General features: G+C 54.2%; 1 protein-coding gene and 2 long non-coding RNA genes across 11 annotated transcripts in view; 2 read left to right on the top strand and 1 right to left on the bottom strand.

Annotated features, from left to right (window-relative positions):
• Nucleotides 1–366: 366 nt before the first annotated feature.
• Nucleotides 367–4,416, top strand: LOC129049049 (uncharacterized). The gene is made up of 2 exons (XR_008511815.1): nt 367–3,829; nt 3,973–4,416. It is a non-coding gene; the product is annotated as an uncharacterized LOC129049049 (long non-coding RNA).
• DDX11 (DEAD/H-box helicase 11) overlaps nt 4,407–19,790 on the bottom strand; it is a 31,891-nt gene continuing 16,507 nt past the window's right edge. For 5 of the 9 annotated variants that reach the window (XM_054526785.2, XM_054526789.2, XM_054526787.2 and 2 more), the window contains exons 8-27: nt 19,669–19,756; nt 19,065–19,273; nt 17,294–17,446; nt 16,263–16,309; nt 15,835–15,914; nt 14,544–14,588; nt 14,356–14,423; nt 12,806–12,844; nt 12,440–12,548; nt 12,203–12,334; nt 11,130–11,242; nt 8,503–8,575; nt 8,099–8,202; nt 7,217–7,366; nt 6,889–6,957; nt 6,673–6,773; nt 6,181–6,265; nt 5,806–5,879; nt 5,472–5,626; nt 4,407–5,392 (exon numbers count right to left, since the gene is read on the bottom strand). In XM_054526785.2, coding sequence (XP_054382760.1) covers nt 5,181–5,392; nt 5,472–5,626; nt 5,806–5,879; nt 6,181–6,265; nt 6,673–6,773; nt 6,889–6,957; nt 7,217–7,366; nt 8,099–8,202; nt 8,503–8,575; nt 11,130–11,242; nt 12,203–12,334; nt 12,440–12,548; nt 12,806–12,844; nt 14,356–14,423; nt 14,544–14,588; nt 15,835–15,914; nt 16,263–16,309; nt 17,294–17,446; nt 19,065–19,273; nt 19,669–19,756 — 2,106 coding nt within the window. In that variant the 3' untranslated portion in view covers nt 4,407–5,180. Of the gene's footprint in view, nt 5,393–5,471; nt 5,627–5,805; nt 5,885–6,180; nt 6,266–6,672; nt 6,774–6,888; nt 6,958–7,216; nt 7,367–8,098; nt 8,203–8,502; nt 8,576–11,129; nt 11,243–12,202; nt 12,335–12,439; nt 12,549–12,805; nt 12,845–14,355; nt 14,424–14,543; nt 14,589–15,834; nt 15,915–16,262; nt 16,310–17,293; nt 17,447–19,064; nt 19,274–19,668; nt 19,757–19,790 lie in introns of all 9 variants that reach the window. The other 4 variants (XM_054526791.2, XM_063712012.1, XM_054526792.2 and 1 more) reach the window with 3 other exon arrangements.
• Nucleotides 10,605–14,691, top strand: LOC129049050 (uncharacterized). Its single transcript, XR_008511816.2, has 3 exons — nt 10,605–11,266; nt 13,147–13,368; nt 14,303–14,691. It is a non-coding gene; the product is annotated as an uncharacterized LOC129049050 (long non-coding RNA).

The following is a 19,790-nucleotide window of genomic DNA, read 5'->3' as shown; positions in this document are numbered from 1 at the left end:
GCTCCTGACCTCCTACCAAATGCTCTGCTGCCACCCACCCCCACCTGATCAGAGGGCCACCCCCTGTACTGGGCAGTCCTCTCTCCAGTCCCTGCAACACAACCTCTGGGAGCAGCCCCTTTGGGGATTCCTGGTCTTGGAGGACCCAGCTGGCTTCCCTGGATGGGAGGGGCCAAGGGGAAAGCCCAGCTTGGAAACTTTCGCTCCTGAGAGCCGGAGAGCTCACTCCCTTCCACCCCACCTAGCCTCCTGGTTTCCTGTGGTGGCTGTGCTCTCCCAACTCACACTCTTCCTCCCATAAGGTAGCGGGGGGGGGGGGGGGGCAGGGGGGCGGTTAGTCCTTCACTCTTTCCTGCAGCCAGAAAATATTTACCCAACAGTGCCTGTGTGCAAGGCACTGAGCACATCCCTGTAGATCCAGTGATGAGTAAGGCAGCGTCCTTGTCCAACTAGTGTATACACTCTGGCAGGAGAGACAGACCTAAATAACCAATTAATGATCAGTTATTTAATTACAGTTGTGATAAGGCCTATTTATAGTATTTTGTAATCACTAATCTTCATGTATCATGGAGCTTGCTCCACCATTGATCTGAGTGCGTTAACTCATTTAATCCTTGCCACATTTTATAAGCAGGCACTGCTGTTACCCATTTTATAGATGAGGAAACTGAGGCACAGAAAGACAGAGATCTGGCCGAGTGGCAGAGCCAGGGTTCAAAGCCAGGGATCGTGGCCCTGGGTTCTGTGGGTTATTATCACCTCTGTGGAGGGGAGATGAGGTACTGCGAGGCTCATCATGGGGGGCCAGGCTGGGTTAGGGAAGGTGGATGCGAGGAAATAGCATTTGTGGTAAAACCTAAGGGTGAGTGGGTAGGTCAGGAAGAATATTCCAGAAAGAAGGAAGCACATGAGCTACAGCCCTGAGGTGGAGGACCTGAAAGGAGGCCAGTGTGGCTGCAGCGCAGAGAAGCCGTTGAGGGAGCCGAGCTGGAGGGCTGCGGTTCTCGTATTGGCAGTGCTGACCCCGCACAGTCCTTGGGCTCCAGTGACTTTTCACTCAGTATTCATCTAACTCGAGTGAGTGAATAGTGTTTGCTGTTTCCTGCAAAAGTCCCAGGGGTTGTTGGGTACACAGGTCCTGTCTTTGGCCACAAGCAACCTGAAATGAGGCTTGGTCTTCTTCCCGGGACCCCAGGCTGTGCCTCATTTGGGGGACCCCAGCATGAAGTATGTGACTGCCTGACTCAGATCCCTCTCCTGGTCCAAGTCACCCCCACATGGCCCCATCCCTGGTTGTTGCCAGACCTGGAGTCCCTGCTCCTTCACTAGTGCAGCCTCCTCTTCTGTTACCAACTACAGTCTGGAGGTGACAGGGATTAGGCTGCAGTCAGGGGATTTCCAGGCAGAGAGGGTTGGGTGAGACAAAGAAAGAAAACGACAGGACGTGGTGACAGATTAGCAACAAGAACGAAGGAAAGGGAGGAGTCAGCGATGACTGGGAGTAAGGTGGGGGCGCCGACACCTCTTTCCCTCCACTTGCCCCCATCCTGCAGCAATGGACAAGCATGTAGGCTTTTCATTTTCTGTGGGCTTTTTCAGTGGGGATGTGGCCAACTTAGAACCTCCCCGCTTAGACGTGCTCCTCCTGCTTGGACACCTCCTGCACAGAAGAGACAGGTGGACAGACCTTCTTCCTTGCTCCTTGTCCTCACTTCCTCCATCCTTCCTTCTCTCCCGTTCTCTCTACTGGTTGGCATCTGGTGGCCCCCAAGGTTACACAGCACTGGATCAGCTGCCTGCATAATTAGCAAATCATTTTTTTTTTTTTTTGAGAGGGAGTCTCACTCTGTCGCCCAGGCTGGAGTGCAGTGGCGCGATCTCCACTCACTGCAAACTCCGCCTCCTAGGTTCACGCCATCCTCCTGCCTCAGCCTCCCGATTAGCTGGGACTACAGGCACCCACCACCACACTCAGCTAATTTTTTTATATTTTTAGTAGAGACGGGGTTTCACTGTGTTAGCCAGGATGGTCTTGATCTCCTGACCTTGTGATCCACCTGTCTCAGCCTCCCAAAGTGCTGGGATTACAGGCGTGAGCCACTGCACCTGGCCAGCAAATCATTCTTAATTACCCCAGAGTGGAGAGAACAAAGGTGAAGGCAAGAGCCCAGGTTCAGGATCTGCCTCTTTGGGGTCATGACAGAGGCAAGGGAAGCAGCAGTGAATCTGGATCAGGAGTGGGTGCTCCCTGCTCCCTCCTCCCCAGTAGCCTCTAGGCCAGCTGCTGGTCCAACTCCGAAATCCACCATCCCTCAGCCACCCGGCCCTCCCAGGAGAAGCTGAAGTCCTTTCCTCTGTGTGAGCACCAAGCTGGAGCCCAAGGATGACATGGAGGAGGCGCTTGGGGGGTCTCCCCAGGTCTCCATGCTGCTCGTCAACATCAGAGAGATCCTGTGTGGCAGAAAATGGAGTCGCAGGGTGTGGATGCAAGACCCAGCCTGACTTAATGGGGTCCCAGGGCATCACGCTCAGGTGCAGCACAGAGGCGGGAGCCAGAAGGTGACCGGGGTGGCTTGGCTGGGTGGCCTGGGACCCCTCAGTGCACAGTATCCCTGATGACATGGGAGAGGTAGGTCAGGAACATGGTCCCAGGACAGCAGGTGCCAGCTTGCCTGACCTCCTGTAGATACAGGAGCCCCTGTAGATACAAGAAGTCTGTCTTCCTGGACCGACTGGCTGGTGCTGTAACAGACCCATGTGATGCTGGGGGCAGAGACGGAGAAGAAACTGTTCAGCGCCCCTTGTCCATCAATGAGAGAGCAGCTGGAGCAGCAGGTGGAGAGGGAGGGGCAGGTGCAGGTGCAGGTGCAGGAGCCGGGAGACCTGCCAGGCTCTTCTCCAGGAGAGGCTCTATTGAACCCCTTATGCCACCACAGCTGTGCAGGGTGCACACGAGGTCTTGCTAGCTGCTCCTGAAGGTCCCTGTCACCTCTCACGTGTCCCCAGCTAATCCTGCAAGTCCCAGAGAACTACTTCTACATGCCAGACCTGGGCCAAGTGCCCAAGGTTGATGTGCCATCCTACCTACCTGACCTGCCTGGCAGACCTCAAGTATGGTGCCAGCCTGGGCCCAGCATCACTCACTCTGCCCTGGCACCAGGCTCAAGCCTCTCAAGCCTCTCAAGCCCAGTGAGCTGGGTGTTAGGATGGCAGCCAGGCTCCCTGCTCAGTCACCTCCTTCCCTAGGCACCCCACACTTTCTCCTATTTCCACTTCCGACCTATAAGATGGCATGTTAACAGCACCCCAACCTCCCCCAGCTGCTGCAGTGCTGGTCAGTGCACCCTCATCCCCACCCCAGGCCCCGGCCACTGCAGTCCAAGGCGCCGGGCAGGACGAAAGCAGCAGCCTCCCCTTCCGGAGGGAGCAGCTTTCTAAGGCCACCTCGGTCTCATTTCTAGACCCCTGGCAGATTTTCTGTGGGGTTGTTAGCTGGTCAGAAATCCCTTATTTTTTTAATAGTTGCCATTTCCTGTTCTACTTGGCTCATAAAATAGTGGTTTTCAAACTGTAGATCCCTGGAATTCTCACCTCTACAGTAGAGGGAGCCTGGACAAGTGTGGCCCTGGGGCCCCCATTCCTAAACCAAGGAGAAAAAAGGGTCTAATAACAAAAACACTACAGGGGACAGGAACACGGAGCTGGAGGTCGAATGTGACTGAACCCCACACGCCACTCCGTGGCTTTCCTGTTGCAGTGAGAGCCGTAAGCCAAGGCAGGGAACTGATGTGGGATCTCTTCAACAAGCTGGTCCTGAGACGCAAGGGTAGGAAGCAGGGCCGCTGTCTGCTGTGGGCTGGGGCATCGTTAATTCTCTCTTGCCTTTTTCTTCCTGTGTTTAAGTCTCTGGGGCCTGGGGGAACCAGTGCTCCCCACAGACCTCCCTCACTCAGCCTTTGCCCTCCACAGCCTTTTCACCTCTGGGGCTGGTGAGGGGCCGGGAGGAGAGAGCCCCTATGTCAGACAACGAACCGTCTCTGCTAACCCCCAGCAGCCACGCCCAGCAGCCAGAGGAAGAAGAGGACAACTGGAAATCCTAGGGGGCGCCGCCACGCCTTCCTCCCCTAAACCCAGACTCCGGCCATGGCCTGGACGTGGACACAGCCAGAATGGGCTCCTCAGCCCTGCTGCCCTGGAAGGGGTGGGGATGGAACTGTCCCAGGTCTGTGTGCAGACCACCTTTGGGGAGCAGGAGGCTGGCTTGAGACCACGCGGCTGGGGCGAGGGCTTCTGTCTGCCTGTGCTCCATTGGAGGATGGCTCCACCCAGCCCCTGTACCAGTGCGCTCTTCGATTCCCTAAAGAGGCTTCCAGAGAAAACAGCAGCACAACTCAATAAAAAACTGAGCAGAAACCAACAGCACACTTTTAATTAAGGACCTGTAGCTGTGCAGGATGCAAACATCTGGGCATCAGTGACTTTCCTCCTGCCCCCGTTGGTCCCTGATGGTGGCAGAAGATCCCAGCTGACCACGGCCCCTTTCTCTGGGGTCAGAGGGAGAAGACAGGTGCAGTCAGCAGGGGCAGCTATTGCAGGTGGGAGGGTTATTTTCCCACAGGAAAAAAGGTCTCCGTGATGACATGCGGTCTCTATAGTCATGTTGAGAGCCTAATGGCCCTTGGCATAATTGCTGGTGTCGGAGTAGAAGGTGTCTTGGAGTTTGCTCAAGTGGTTGAGAGGAAGGGAGGTGCTATAGACTTGAAGGAACTGGCACGAAGCCAAGGATACAAATCCAGGCAGGGCTGTGGGGCAGGTTAGGGAGCAGGGCTGCAGAAAGTGATTCAGGAAGAAAGAGGGGAAGGTGACAAGCCCCTGGGCAGGAGCCCTGTGGCCATGGGATCATTTCAAATTGAGACCAGAGGGTGAGCAGTCCAGGGCAGCTAACCTTGGCTAGAAAGTACAGAGGCAGACGGGCCTGCTCCATCTCACCTCTTAAGAAGGCTGGCAGGACGGAGATGCCACAGTGGATGCCACAGCTGCCACAGCCTCCTGCGGAGACCAGGCAGGAAGCCTGGCTCTCGGCCACGCAGGATGGAAAGAAAGATTCTATTCCAGGAGGGGAGCTGCCCTGGAACGCCCCAAGGACAGCCAGGACCCACTGTTACTTCAGGATTCCCCTATTTTCTCCTACGGGAGCTAATGCCTGCGCCTGCGTCCTGGCAGCGCTCTGGACTCCACACTCTCCTCCTGGGTTTCACCTTTGTAACAGGATCCCTGCAGACCAGGCCCATGACAAACACTGTCTCCAGCGGGCAGGACAAAGGAAGCGCGCGGCGCCAGGCAGTGGTGTGGTTGCCCATCAGGAAGAGGCCGACTTCTCCCGGTGAAACTGGACAGACAGACAGAAGGCAGTGAGAAATGTGATCTCGGGGTGGGGAGGCTCTCAGAAAGAAAAAGGTAGGACTGACCTTCTGCACAGCAGCAATGGCGGGGCCAAAGGTAGCTTTGACCTCCACATGGGCTCGGATCCAGGCCGGCAGCTTGGCCAGGACAGGGGGCCGGGCATACCGCTGGTCCAGGAGCACTATGCTGGCAAAATCCTTCTGGTGCCTGATGGCCCTGCCTGCATAGGAACAGAGGCTGGGGCTCCAAGCAACACCTGCCTCCCCCACAGCACATTCCCATGGCGTCCCCCTCCCCTTCCTCAGACTTATTTAGGAAACAGGGCAGGCAACCCCCCTTTCCTGTTCTCCCCTTCTCCAGCCCCCATCTGTCCATCCAGCCGGAGGCAGCCAGGCTCACCTATGGACTGGTTGACGGCCTTCATACACAGGTTCTCCACCAGAGCCTTCCCTGGGGGCGCCTGGCCTGGGGCTCTGGGCTGGGAGTGAAGGGGATGACCCATCAGGACTGTTTCCTGCCTGCAGCTCCCCCTGGGACAAGACCCTGCCAGGCTTTGGAGCCAGACCACGAGGCTTCGTGGCCAACGCCAGCAGCAAGGGTCCAGGTGACTCCACAGGGAAGATCAAGAGGGTGTGGAGGGGCATCCAAGCCGCTGGAGGGGGCAGGAGATGCCAGCACAGCAGGGAAGGCCTGGCTGTATCAGCCCTGGGGGTGACGCCACTCCCACCCACCACCCACTCTCCTCTCACCCTCTGCGACACTGGGGCCACTCACAAGGGTTTGATCCAAGTAAGCAATCTTCTCCTGCAGCTCTGGAGACCTGATGTTGGGGAAGGGCATGCCCACCATCACCACACACCTGGGGGGAGACAGGAGCCCAGGGCGGGTGGATGTCAGGACCTCCCAGGTCATCACCCACGTCACCAGCTGCTCTGTTCTACCCCTTCCTCAGCCCTCTCCGACTGTGATCAAAGCTCTGCCCCTCTCTGCTCTGTACCTACTACCTGGAGAGGGCTTGTTCAGCTGAGAGATCCCGTCTAGGCCAATTGATTGGGTTCTGATACAGCAATGGCCAGCCTAAAATCCAACTGCTCTCCCAGGGCCAAACCCAGAGCTGCTGAGCCCCTCCCTCCAGCTGGCTGGTCTGAGCAGTCGCAGCCCAGCTGTGGGCTCTAATGGCAGCAGACGGCAGGCAGGGGCCCAGCTGCTGAGAGTGAGGGCCGGCCATGTAGCATGGCCCAGGAGATGAGCAGAACCATTACTTACCGGCCTAGGTTGTCAGAGAAGTTGATCCCTTCACTCATCTTTCCTCCAACCACAGAGAGGAGCAGGGCCCCTGTCACCCGGCCTCTCTCCTGGCCACAGGCCTGTGGGAGACACCCAGACGCTGAGTTGCTGAGCCAAAGCTTGGATGACACCCACAAGTTTCCAGCTGCCACCCCCAACATGGTCTCAGACCCAAGCTCAGCATGACGCCCGCACCTGGATGCACCTGGAATACGCCACCAGCACCTGCTCCACCTGGTGTGCGCTCTTAGGTTCCTGGAATATCTGAGAAAGACAGAGGACACTTCCCAGAGCCAGGTTCAGGGTGCCAGGTCTTGGGTCTGCTCGTGGCCTCGTGTTTTCTGGCCAGGGGACTACAGAACCTCACAGCCAGGGACTTAGGGGAAATCCTTTGTAATCAGGGACTGGGAGTGGTGGGGATGAGGAGCCAGAAGCCTGTCCTGACCCGATGAGCACAAGAGCTCCCAGGAAGACTCAGTGGCACTGTCCTCACGAGTGGGAGGGCTGCCGACAGGCCACTCACCTTCTTCCTGGCAGCCAGACGGCCCAGCAGGCCACCCTTCTCCCAGTGGGCATGGACCTGGCGCAGGTACTCGTAGGAGGGGAAGAAACAGACCACCCCTCCAGGAACCACACCGCAGAGGTTACAGAGGATGCGACCCGCCTCGTCCATCTAAGGAAGGAAGGGAGGGAGCCCCCATGGAGCAACCCCTCAGCCACCCACAAACCGCGTCTTAACCTTGAGACTCAAAACTGAGGAGAGACCCTCGGCAGGACTACAGCTAAGGAAGAGGACTTGGCTCCCCTGGGTGGGAACCGCAGGGTGGTAGGTGCCACCTCCCACCAAACACACCCAGCCGCTGCTGCTGACTGCGCCTTTCTGACACACGTCACAGCACTAGCGTCCCTGGGGGGCCTTCCTATTGCCCTGGCACTGAGTCCTCCCTTCTTCGCTCCAGGGTCCTGATGGGTACCGCAATGACAATCAGGGGCTGCACACCCCAGGCACACCACAGGAAATGCCCCCCAAGCCCTGCATCCCTGCCCCCGGCAGGGACAGATATAACCAAAGGGCAAGAGCGCCAAACGGAACCAGCAGCTTTCCTCTGCGTGAGGCATCCTCAGGGGATGCCTTGAGGTTTTAAGAATATGTATTTCGCAGCCTAAGGGGTAAGGGGTAAGGGGTAAGGGGTAAGGGGCGAGGGGCGAGGGGCAGGGAAGCTCAGACCTTCCTCCATAAACATCTAGATGGACGCCGCTCATTCTGTGCGGCTCTATAGCGGGTGTCCCCGTGCCATTTCCCCAACACCTGAAAACACTCAGGGTGGGCCAGAGCGCCACTGCCCCAGAAAACCCTTTGCTGCCTGAGCCCAGGCTGTGGTGCGGCGAGCTGGCTGGGACTGACCATCTGAGGCAGCTCTCTTTTCTGGAACGTGAATTCCAGCGGCTGGTTGGAGATCCCACTGCAGATGACAAGGGGCAGGATGTTGTCTGGAGGGATCACGTGACCTGGTAAGAGCCAGGGAGGGGCCGAAAACTGGAGATGCAGGTGTGCAGCGGGACAGTGCAGAAACGGCATTTCCCCGCCCCATCATCCAGCGCAGGAGCCCGCCCACCATCGCCAGTCACACTGGGCAGCAGGCAGCTGGGAGCAAAGCAGGAGAGCCTGGGCGAGTGCACGAAGGGCGAGGCTCCCATCCCGGGGTCTCCTCCGCCCCTGTGCCTGGTCGCAGTATGAGGTATTACACACAGAAAACAGGGGCCAGAACCCGACCTCTAGCCTGCCCCACCCTGGGCACGGCTCCTCACCACAAGAAAACTCCACCACGCGCTCAGCTTCCACTCCTGCACAGGCCAGCAGCTGCTGCCGGAAGTCAGACACCTGCAGACCAAGGCCACAGCATCACGGCCCCGTGACCCCTCAGAGGCCCAGCAGAAAAGAAGCGAGAAGTCTGGGCCAAGAGACAGCAAGTACACACAGACTGAAAGAAGAGGTCAAAGAAAAGGCTGAGGGCAAACTAACAAAAAGAAAAATGGTGACAGATACTCAGTGCTGGCAGTCTCGTTTAAACTACATGCAGTAACAGCAAAGGAAATCCAGCAAATCTGGCACTGTCATTATCAACCCTGGCCATGCAGCAAAATCACCAGCAAGAATTTTCAAAAATACACATGGCCAGGCCCCAGCCCAAACCACTGAATAAGAATCTCCAGGCTTTCACCTGTTAGACTGGCAAAAATCCAAAAGTACCCACTCTGGAGAAACAGGCATTCCTAGACAGTAGTTAACAAATTAAACATATTTATACTTTTTAACCCAGGAATCCCATATTTAGGAGTCCAGTGAGAAGATACAGCCCACAAATACCAAACAGCACATGCCCCCGGACCTTCCCTGTAATCGTGCGCCTGCCTATTCAGAGGGTGCTGGTTGGATGAGCTCCCTACATCTGTCCAACAGAGAACCACGCAGCCCACTAGAGGAGCTATGGCCAGACAACTAAGATGCCTTCCATGTAAATAAAACAGGAAAGGGAAAAATAAAGACACATTTTTGCTTATTTAGGGGAAAAAGAAAGACTGAAAGGATAAGCTAGTAAAACTGATTCCCTATGGGGGTGGGGAATGGGCTGGAGAGGGATGAGAGTGAGGCTTTCCTGAATAGGTCTTTTTATATTGCTTTGACTTTTGAACCATACAAATATTTACATATTTAAAAACTACAAGTCAGAAAAGAAAAAAGCAAATTCTAAAATTGAAAAGAAAATGAAACAAAAACAGCTTATCTATGAAACTGACAACAGAAGCACGCGGAGAGAAGCCTGGTTCCAGATGACTTTAGAGGCTAGTGACCAGGCATCCTTAGTGGGTTACACTCTAAGGGCAAAGAGGAAAGGCAATTTCAATCAGATTTATTGTTAGAAGTAATATTGGTACTGATTTCAAAACTTTTAAGTATATTATAGGATAGAGCAGCTAAGTATGTTAATGTAGCACACATGTTCAGGCTTAAGAGAAAAAGAGGTACAATAAAAGGTCAAGTAAACAAATCCTTTGATTTTTACTCAGAAACACCAATATGGGCCAGGCGTGGTGGCTCATGCCTGTAATCCCAGCTCTTTGGGATGCCAAGGCTGGTGGATCACCTGAGTTCGAGACCAGCCTGGCCAACACGGTAAAACCCCATCTCTACTAAAATACAAAAATTAGCTGGGTGTGGTGGTGCTTGCCTGTAATCATAGCTACTCAGGAGGTTGAGGCACGAGAATCGCTTGAACCCCAGAGGCAGAGGTTGCAGAGAGCCGTGATCGGGTTGCTGCGCTCCAGCCTGGGAGACAGAGCGAGACTCCATCTCAAAAAAAAAAAAAAAAAAAGAAATACCAGTATGGATTCATTCTGAAAGCATTTCCTAGATCTCTCTACTGAAATGCCCCAGGAGCACGACAAACACCCTAGCACCCACAGCTTGATTTCTAAAGGTCATTCCCCATTACAAGAAACCAGGGCGGCTTGGAGAAATGAGTCCAGTGCAGGGCAAGGACACCCATGGTGAACCCAGGACATTCTGCTGTGCTGAAGGCGAGACTGACTGGGCCATGGGGAAGACCTGAGCTAGCAGGAAGGGGCTCTCACAATGTGAACGTCAGAAACAATAATGACTGTAAACAACTTTAATATGCTGAATGAATAAAACAATCTACCCATACAAAAATATAAAAATCAAAGCTAAGGCAGCTGGGGCTGGGAAGCACTGCTTCAGGATTCCCAGCAGCTTTTTGTCCAGCAGACCCTTTGCTAGGTAGGAGTCACCACTGTGCAGAAATGTGGTTATATTCATCACAGTCATGCTCAAAACAGAAAACTGCAAATAGCTTGCACACCTAACAAAAGAGGAACAGGTACATGAAATGCTGTGTATCTGTGTAACTAGAATCCAGCACAGCTGGGATACTGAAATACGCGCATGCTTGCTGACAACGAGACAGGTTTATGACCCTCTGGCTGCTGAGTGAAAAGAGCAAGTTCCAGTGACAGCACGTGGAGGGAGCTGCACTTTTGTTTTTGAAACAGGTATGCACATAAGTAAAAATTACGCCTACAAAAACTATTATATTCATATACATCAAAATGAACCTTTTAAAAGTGGAATCATGATTTTTTTCCTTGAGTTTGAAACCACAGAACAGCTTTCTCTGGGAGACGTGTGATCCTGGGGCTACAGAATGGAGCAGCAGAGGAGTCTCCACTGCTCCTGCAGCCTAAAAGGCACAGCAGTGAGAATAGCAGTGTCACCCAGTGGACACTGCTGGGCCTGCTCGAGCTGACTCTTACTGGCTTGGGGCCCCAGGAGAGAACAGGAGTGATAATGCATCTCTCCCAAGCCCCCATCTCATCCCAACACCTGGGGCACAAGGGGCAGGGAAAGCTGCCCTTACCGGCTGCATGGTCCCCCCCGCAATGACCACTGCCCGGCATTCCTTCACCACTTGGGCAAAGTGCACAGCTGGATTCAGGAGCAGAAATTTCAGGGTGCTCTGACTGAGGCTGCCTGGAAAAACAGATCGGTGGGGAGGTGAGTACAAGCCCAACAGACACTTCTATTGTCCTAGCAAAGGGGGTCCCCAGGTGAGTCCAGGTCTGAGGCACAAGTGCTAGTGCTTTCTCTTTAAATTAAACACCATTTAATCTCTAGGACAATCAGCCCACAGAGGTGGACCATACGATCCTCTCCATCTTCTTTTTTTTTTTTTTTTTTTTTTGAGATGGAGTCTCGATCTGTTGCCCAGGCTGGAGTGCAGTGGCTCAATCTCGGCTCCCTGCAACCTCTGCCTCCTGGGTTCAAGCAATTTTCCTGCCTCAGCCTCCCGAGTAGCTGGGACTACAGGCACCCACCACCACACCCGGCTAATTTTTTGTATTTTTAGTAGAGACGGGGTTTCACTGTGTTAGCCAGGATGGTCTCGATCTCCTGACCTCATGATCCGCCCGCCTCAGCCTCCCAAAGTGCTGGGATTACAGGCGTGAGCCACCGCGCCCAGCTTATCCTCTCCATTTTCATATGAGGAAACTGAAGTTGTGAAAGAAAATAGTCCAAATCACAAGGCTCATAGATGACAAAACCATGACCCAAACCAAAGTCCACCTACCCCACAATACAAGTTTGCCTATGACCCCTGCCCTAGAGGACCCCCATCCCAGCCCCTTGATCTCCTCCCATCCACCTCCACTGCTTACCCTGATAACAGGACCCCCATCCCGACCCCTCGATCTCCTCCCATCCACCTCCACTGCTTACCCTGGTCACAGGACCCCCATCTCAGCCCCTCGATCTCCTCCCATCCACCTCCACCGCTTGCCCAGGTCACAGCAGGCCAGTGCCCACTGCACTGCTTCCTCCTAACCCAGGAAGTTCCCAGGATGGAAGGAAAGAATCCTTTCACGCTGTGGCTCCCTGGCTTAGCTTGGCTCCTTCCTGGGAACTGAACCTGGCCAAGAACCCCCTGATTACCTTGGCGGCTCAGGATGACCCTGCCGTCCTGGTTGGCCGTAGTGAGAGCTGCCAGGAAGCCTTCGATGTGCATCAGTGGGGAAGCTGGTCGTGGGGCGCTGGCCTGACTCTCGTCTGCAGGGGCTGCAAGAGCTGCACAGAGGAGAATGTGGACCCTCTGGTCAGGTGCACACACGAGGAACAGAAGTCCTTGCCCATGCCTGCAGCCGCCTCTGCCTGCCCACACTCCTGCCTCACCTTCAGTCGTCCTGGGCTGCAGGCTCTGCAGGAATTGCTGAAACCCAGCCAGTTTGGGCTGCTCCCGGGATGAGAGCACTGCTCCGTACCGTTCAGTGAATCCAAAGAGCTGGGTGGGATGAGCGAGAGCAGTGGAGAGGAACGAGGAACAGCCATGAGAGAGAGGCTGCGTGGATCGGAGGCTCTGCCAGGCCCAAGATGCCTGCAGCACACACCCCACCACCCCAGCAAGGCCCACTGCACCAAGGAGGGTGGAGACGAAGGGGACTCTGGAGTTCCCTGAGGGCAGGGGAGGGAAGCATGGCAAGGGCAGGGGGTTGGGGCACAGCTGGGTCTTGTTCAGGACCACAAGATGGGAGCAGTTACCTTTCTGCTGATCATGCTCTTCTCACAGTATCGCTGCACCTGCAAAAACCAAGCCCAGCTGTAGGCACGCGTGCAAACTGAGCAAGCTGTAATGTTAAAAACAAAGCAAAACCAAAAACACCACTTCTACCACCCAGGCAGCACACACAGTGCTACCTTCTGAGGCACCCGGAGCCTCCTTGCCACCAACCTTGTCATCCCCTCTCCGAGGCCACCCCCTCCTCTACTGCCCCTGCCCACAACGCAGTGTCCTCCCTCAGGGGGGAGACCCTCTTTCCAAATGTGTCTCTCAAGTCTAAGAGTGCTCAGTAAAATCTAGGTCCCTTTGGCTTTCCTTCCAGGTGACAGAGAGTTAAAAAAAAAAAGGAACTTCTATGAGCAAAGCCACAGAGGAGGTGATGACTGGGGCCTGCTCAGGGGCTGGGGCAGTGCCACTCAGTCGGTGCATCCAATGTGTGTGGTTTGGTGCCAGATCTTAGGTTGGGATGCAGAGATGAGGAGTTTGGAGCCTTTAAACCGGTTTCTAAAAAGAGCGACATCCTTCGATGAGGATTCCCTCAACGGTGTGTGATGAGACCCGAGACCCATGGGAAGAAGAGGGGAGAAGGAAAGCAAGGGGGGCAGAGGGAAGGCGAGGGAAGGAGCACCTGCACCCATGTCCCAGCTGCGGGAGAAGCGTGGGGACGGCAGGACTGTCTGAACCTGTCGGGCCTGGCGGCTGTCACAGGCATGTGGGAGACAAGGGGAGAAAGGCATCAAGGATGACCTGGATCCAGCCTGTCTGGCAGGGATGGTGGCAGTGACAGTGACCCAAATGTGTAATTCAGGGGAAAAGCTGGTTTTAAGAAAAAAAAGGCAGGTAGGATGGGAAGAATATGGGGCCCCAAGTCAGTGCAGCCAGGTTTGGACGCTGTCTCTGCCACTTGCTATTGGCTCACTTGTGGGAAGCCTGTACTCGCCACCCTCCTGAAGTCACCTCCGTGGGCCTGTTTGCTTTTCTTGCTGGGGCAAAAGGATATCCTAGCTCAGAGCACAGCACATGGCATGCCGCCTAGAACAGACGGCAGAACCCTGTACCCGGGGGCAGTCACTGTTGCTGATTTGAGTTACGAGGCTGGGGTTCTGGCGGCAGTGGCCGTGTTTCACTTGGGGAGTGCTGGGTACACAGACCTGGAGTGAGCAGAGGTCTGAGGCTGCCACCAGACCCAAGGCCCAAGTGGGAAGACGTGACAGGGGTTGCACAGAACAAATCAACGTCCTATTCCTGTCCATAAGCCTGACGGAGACTGTGCCAGAAGACGGAGTGAGGCGGCGAGGACCTGGAGTCTCTGTCTGTTCTATGAGGCACTAAGAAAGGTCCCTTTCTCACCCATCCCTGTGACCTTCACCCTAAAGGAAGATGACTTTTGTCTCCCAGGCGTGTTAAGGGTTAAGTAATTACACGTCTGTTTTGCTTTTTCTTCCTTCTATAGTCTTAACATAGTACCCTACCCACAGGTGGTGATAGGAAGGAAATTGGATATGGAATGTGGAAAGGTGGAAACCTCTACCTTGAACAGGTTGATGTTGTCGATCTGGCTCTGGAAGAGAAAGTCGTTGATGGTCTTCAGCTCCGTCCCTGAGAGCAAACACATGAAGGGCCTTGGGAGCTTCACCCTGAGCCTCAGGTTTCAGTCCCAGGGTTAAGCTCGGAAGTGGCTCAGATCAGCTCTGGGTCCTCTGAGAGCAACTCTCTTACCTGTCTGTGACAGGCTCTGTGTATTGGGATTTTGCTTAATGTTCCCTAAAAAAGAGAATGGAAATAGGTCACAATGGTGGTTCTTTGGCCCCCTAACCCTTCCCTATCTTCTCTCCCTCCGCACTGCACATCAAGTAAAAAGAGCATCTGTATTTGAATGGCTTTGTTTTGCTTTTCACTGTTTATAGCATGCAAAGGACTCACTGAGAGGGCAAGTAGGTCCAGGAGCCTCCCACGTCTGACTCACATGCTTGCACATGGAACCCAAAGCCCTGTAAGTTCATGTTTTTCACCCCTTCTCCAGGCCGGGACACAGCGGCCAGACCAATGTATGCAGGGCACGGGAGCACAGAGGAGCTGCCCAGGCCACGTGCTGAGCCTGAGGCAGAGCAGAGCTGGCAGCTCAGAGCAGCAACACGAGACCAGCTCCCGCCAGGAGCTCCCACAGGCTTTCTGCAGCTTTCACTTCCACAGATGCCTTCCAAGGGGGTGCCCCATCATAAAAGGGGACGTGACAGGGTCATGCAAAGAGGCATGGGAGATGGAGTCAGAAGATCCCAGGCTCCCGTGCTGGGAACAGCCCTTGCTCTGAGCTCTAGTTTATGCGTCTATCAACAAGGATTCAAATGCCAGCACTGCATTCTCACAGGGCACACAAAACCACATATGCAAGTGCTTTGAACACCCCACAGCACTACGCCTATCACGGAAACACTGTGTGTTCATGTGATGCTGTATCCTTACTATCCCCCCAGAGCAGGGCCTGAAATAAGAAGTCCTCAGAACATGAGCAAAGAACCCATGGGTCTGAAAAAAGCTCAAGTCAGACAACTCAACTAAGCTATAAAGAACAATTACTTTTCTAAATCAATGACCAAGACCCTTCTCTTTTCTGAGCTGGATTCTCACTCTGTTGCCCAGACTGGAGTGCAGTGGCACGATCTCGGCTCACTGCAACCTCCGCCTCCCAGGTTTGAGCAAGCAATTCTCTTGCCTTAGCCTCTGGAGTAGCTGGGACTACAGGCCACACCAACACTCCTGGCTAATTTTTTTTTGTATTTTTAGTACAGACGGGGTTTCACCATGTTGGTCAGGCTGGTCTTAAACTCCTGACCTCAGGTGAACCACCCGCCTCGGCCTCCCAAGTGCTGGGATTACAGGCATGAGCCACAACGCCCGGCCAACCCTTCTTAAAAACACAGAGAACTGAGGCGTCCTGATGGGCATCCAAGGAAAAAGCAGCCCGGCAGGTTTTGCAGGCCGGGGGTCAGCAGGGGGACAGGACTCTTACCCCCCAGCACGGCCACGAATTTCTCCAGCAAATATAGGATCTGCTTCAGGTACATCAGGTTCTTGGCCTTCAAACGCTTCCTGAGAAGAAGCCAATGGACATTAAGTGGAGATGCCCTGATGGCGACTTGCCCCGCCTACCCCAGTGGAAGCCTTGCTGCCCGATGCCTCTCCAACTGGGTCACAAGCTACAAATTCTTTCCCAGAGAGTAGGCTGGCCACGGCCCCAGGCCTCAGAGCCAGCGGTCAGTCCCCAGCCTTCCAGGTCTGTGTGCAGCACACACCATGATGTGCCCAGGACATGAATGGCATGCAGCTCCACCCCGCCACAGCCCAGGCCAGAGGTGGGAACCAAAGTGCTGCCTCTCAGAGGCCGATGCAGGGGGCCACCAAGGGGCTGTCCCACTACCTCAGAGGGTCACATCTCACCCGTATCGCTCCATGTATTGCAGCAGCTGGGAATGGGCCTGGCAGAGCTGGGGAAAGAACACAAACCAGGCTCTGGGCAAGCAGCCGAGGGCCGAGGTACTGACATCTTAGATTCACCTAGAAGATGCTGGCCCTGGACACACAGGAAGCCACCAAAGGGAGGAGAGGGGGCTGGGTGCAGACAAAAGGTATGGGTTTCCACAGCCCTTAGGCTGGTGGGAGCTGAGAGAGAGGGGAAGGAAGGGAAGTTTTCCTCCAGTGTCCACTGTGGGGTCAGAGAAAAGCAAGAGGCTGAATCCCTTCAAGTATGGAATCTCCCTGCTAGTTTTCACTAGGTTGGGAAAAGACCTGGAGTCTACAAAGAGTGATGGTTCAAGGTCACCATCACATCTCGGCCTCAATTCAACCCAGGCACAGGTCAGTAGAGCTGGTGGGATGTTGTAGGGGTTTCACAGTCAGAAACCAGTGGGCACACCCCAGCTCCACACTCATGAGCTGCATGACCTCAGAGGACACAGCTTGACCATCTCTGAATCTCCAAGTTTCCAACGTAAAACAGGAACACCACCCCCAGGGCAGAGTCACTGTGAAGAACAGAGACACCTGGTGCCATGCATGGCGCATGACAGGTCAGCAGGAGGAGCCTGCACTGATCTTGAGCATTCCTCAATTCAGTCCCCTCCAGGCAACTTCAGTAATGACAAAATCCAATCCTGAGGGGACTTCTGCCCCACTCATGCCATCTCCCTGGCTTACAGAACTGGCTGCTGGCATCCACGGCTGGAGGGACTCAGGAGCATGGGGGCAGGTGAGGTGCAGGGAAATGAGGCACTCTGTCATAACGGGGTCCCCAGAGTTCTGGGATGCACTGGAAAGCCATGGTCAGCCTCCGATGAGGTCACCGCCTTGACTCGTGCATCCTCTAGCAAGCCCCACCTCCGCAGGAATTCTTGGCCCAGGTGTCTGGAGGAACCATCCAAGTCCCTTTACCTCACGGCAGGCCCTGGCCCGGGAAGGGGAGGCCCACGCACCTGGGAGCCGCTGACCTCCACGCTGTGCATGCCCGTGATGGTGTCGATCAGGTTGTGCGCCTCGTCGATGATCACCACCTGGTCCTGCAGCCGGATGCCCGCAGCCTGCCGAGTGGCCGCATGCAGCAGCATCTGATAGGGCAGCACCACCAGCTGGGAGGGGAGATGAGGCCACCTGAGCAGGGCGGGGCTCCCCTGCAGGAGCCTTGCCTGCCTGACACTGAGCTCCTGATGTGAGTGCTTCAATTTCCTGCCTGGACTGTGTTGGGACATTCGAAAAATAGCTTGTAGCAACGGACAAGCTCTCCTGAAGTTTTACATGAAAAGCCAATACGTGAAACACAGGAAACTAGGGCTGGTCTGACTCCTGAGTAAATCAAGGGCAGGGCTGGGTGAGGGGAACCCCTGCTTAGCCTTGTCCATGTCCTCAAGGTCGCCCCAGAGGCCCCTGAGTTTCCACAAAACACCTGAAGGCCATCGGTGCACCAGGAAGTGGCCCCAGCTTCTGCTCCTGGAGCTGCTACTTCCCAGCTGTGTGACTCTGGAAGAGTTGTCTAACCTCTCTGACCTTTGGTTTCCTCACCTACAAAATAGGGTTGATACATCCTATCTCAAGTGAGGGTTTAGGCGTGGAGCTGGGGTAACAAAAATAAAAGCAACTCTGCAGATCTTTAGGTGTTTGTTGTTAGGAAAGTTTCCAGTTAAAGGAATACTCATATGAACAATGAAATACCAGAACACTGAATGGCTCCATCACTCACGCTTGGTGAGAAAATATGAGTCACTTAACTTTTCTGGGCTCCAGTGTCCCCATGCATAGAATTTCACTGGAATACTATTAACATAAAAGCAAAATATGGTCAAAGTACTTTAAAAATTCAAAAATCGTAAAGATTTTGGGCCATATTATGATATCTGTGTATAAATGCCTATAGCACTAATCTTGCTCTAAAGGCAAACAGACCGGAGGGAAGGCCTGGGACACCATGGGGCCTGGCAGCTTTCCTCCGTTTCTCTGCCAGCGCCCACACAGCTCAGCAGGTATGCTGGCGAGAATTTAGCTGCTGTGCAAAATGGTTACTTAGTTCCCCAAATCTTTTAAAACCTTACATTTTTTTCTGGATTATACAGAATTTTCCACAAGTGATATCCTGTTTCCAAAGTCACTCAAAGAAGTAGCAAGGAAATAGTGAAACTGCACCCACCAAATAACAGTGAGATACTACTTTTGATCTGCTACATTAGCAGTTCTTCCTTCTGTTTAAAAATCAAGAGAAGTTGAGGCAGAGAAGACAGTATTCTCACGTGCCGCAGGTAGGTATGAGTTAGGAAAGCTTTCCAGTTAAAAGAGTACTGATATTAAAAAAAGGAAAAACTGGAAAACTGAATGGTTCCATCACTGACATGTTCCATCACATCATAGGCATGGAAGTTGGGAACATCGCTTGGAAAGCCATTTGTAAATAGGTGTATGCAGCGCACTCTTCTCAGCTCCTGGCATCCCCTCCCTGTAGTTTCACTAGGAATGCACCAGCTTTCCTGGCTCCTAAATACCATCCCCAGTAATGCCAACTGGTCCTGCTGCCTGGAGCCCCCAAGAGATCCCACACGCCTCCTCCAACTCACGCATCAGGAGAGAATGGGTTAAAGGTGCCATCAACCTGACCACGGTGGGGGGCATCCCCCAAACGACAATGTGATGAGGACTCCCCTCACGGCTTAGACCACAGTGAGAGCCAAGAGCAGCTTTCTGGCCCCACAGGGCCCTCACCTGGGCTGCAGGGATGGCAAGGCGGCTCCCGTAATAGGGACAGGCACGGGCCTCCTTCCCAAGGGCCAGCAGCTGCTCAATATCCTTCACCTCTGCCAGGGCCTCGTCCCGGAGGAGGCCCATCTGCTCATGGTTGTAGAAGGGGCAGGCCACCTGCTTCTCCTGCCTCCTTCTCTTTGGCTTCTCCTCCTCAGCTCCTTTCTTCTTCTCTGAGGGTGGCACAGGCACAAAGAGAGAAAACAGAGAAGACAGCAACTGTCCACGGGCCCGAGAGGGGGTTCTGTAATGTTGAGACCCACTTCCAAGGGGTGGGGTCTGTAAGACCCTCCCAAATACTGCCTACTGTGGTCTCATCAGAACACTATAAGGTTTTACTTTTGTTTTCCAGAAAGAGCCTGTAAAATCATCTCCAAGCCAAGGATTCGGACCAGACACTGACCCAGAGAGTAGGAACACTTTTTCCCAAGGAAGAGGGGACTCAGGAAGGAACTGGGGTCTCCTCTGCCATTCTTCCTATGCAAGACACTTAATGGTCTTCAGTCACTGCCACCCCGCCTCACTCTCTCCAGACTGCCTATGGCTACACCATGGTCCCGGTGGCTACCGTGCCTGCTCCTCTGCATGTCCACACAGCGGTCGTTGATAAGCTGCACAGAACCTAGGCTTTTCACGTCTTCATTTACACAAAGGTTCTGCAACAAAGGAGAAAGAAAGAGGCAAAGAGAT

Source organism: Pongo abelii, chromosome 10 (assembly GCF_028885655.2).
Source record: "Pongo abelii isolate AG06213 chromosome 10, NHGRI_mPonAbe1-v2.0_pri, whole genome shotgun sequence".
In the NCBI taxonomy this organism is placed as follows: domain Eukaryota; kingdom Metazoa; phylum Chordata; class Mammalia; order Primates; family Hominidae; genus Pongo; species Pongo abelii.
This window is presented reverse-complemented; position numbering and strand designations above follow the sequence as displayed.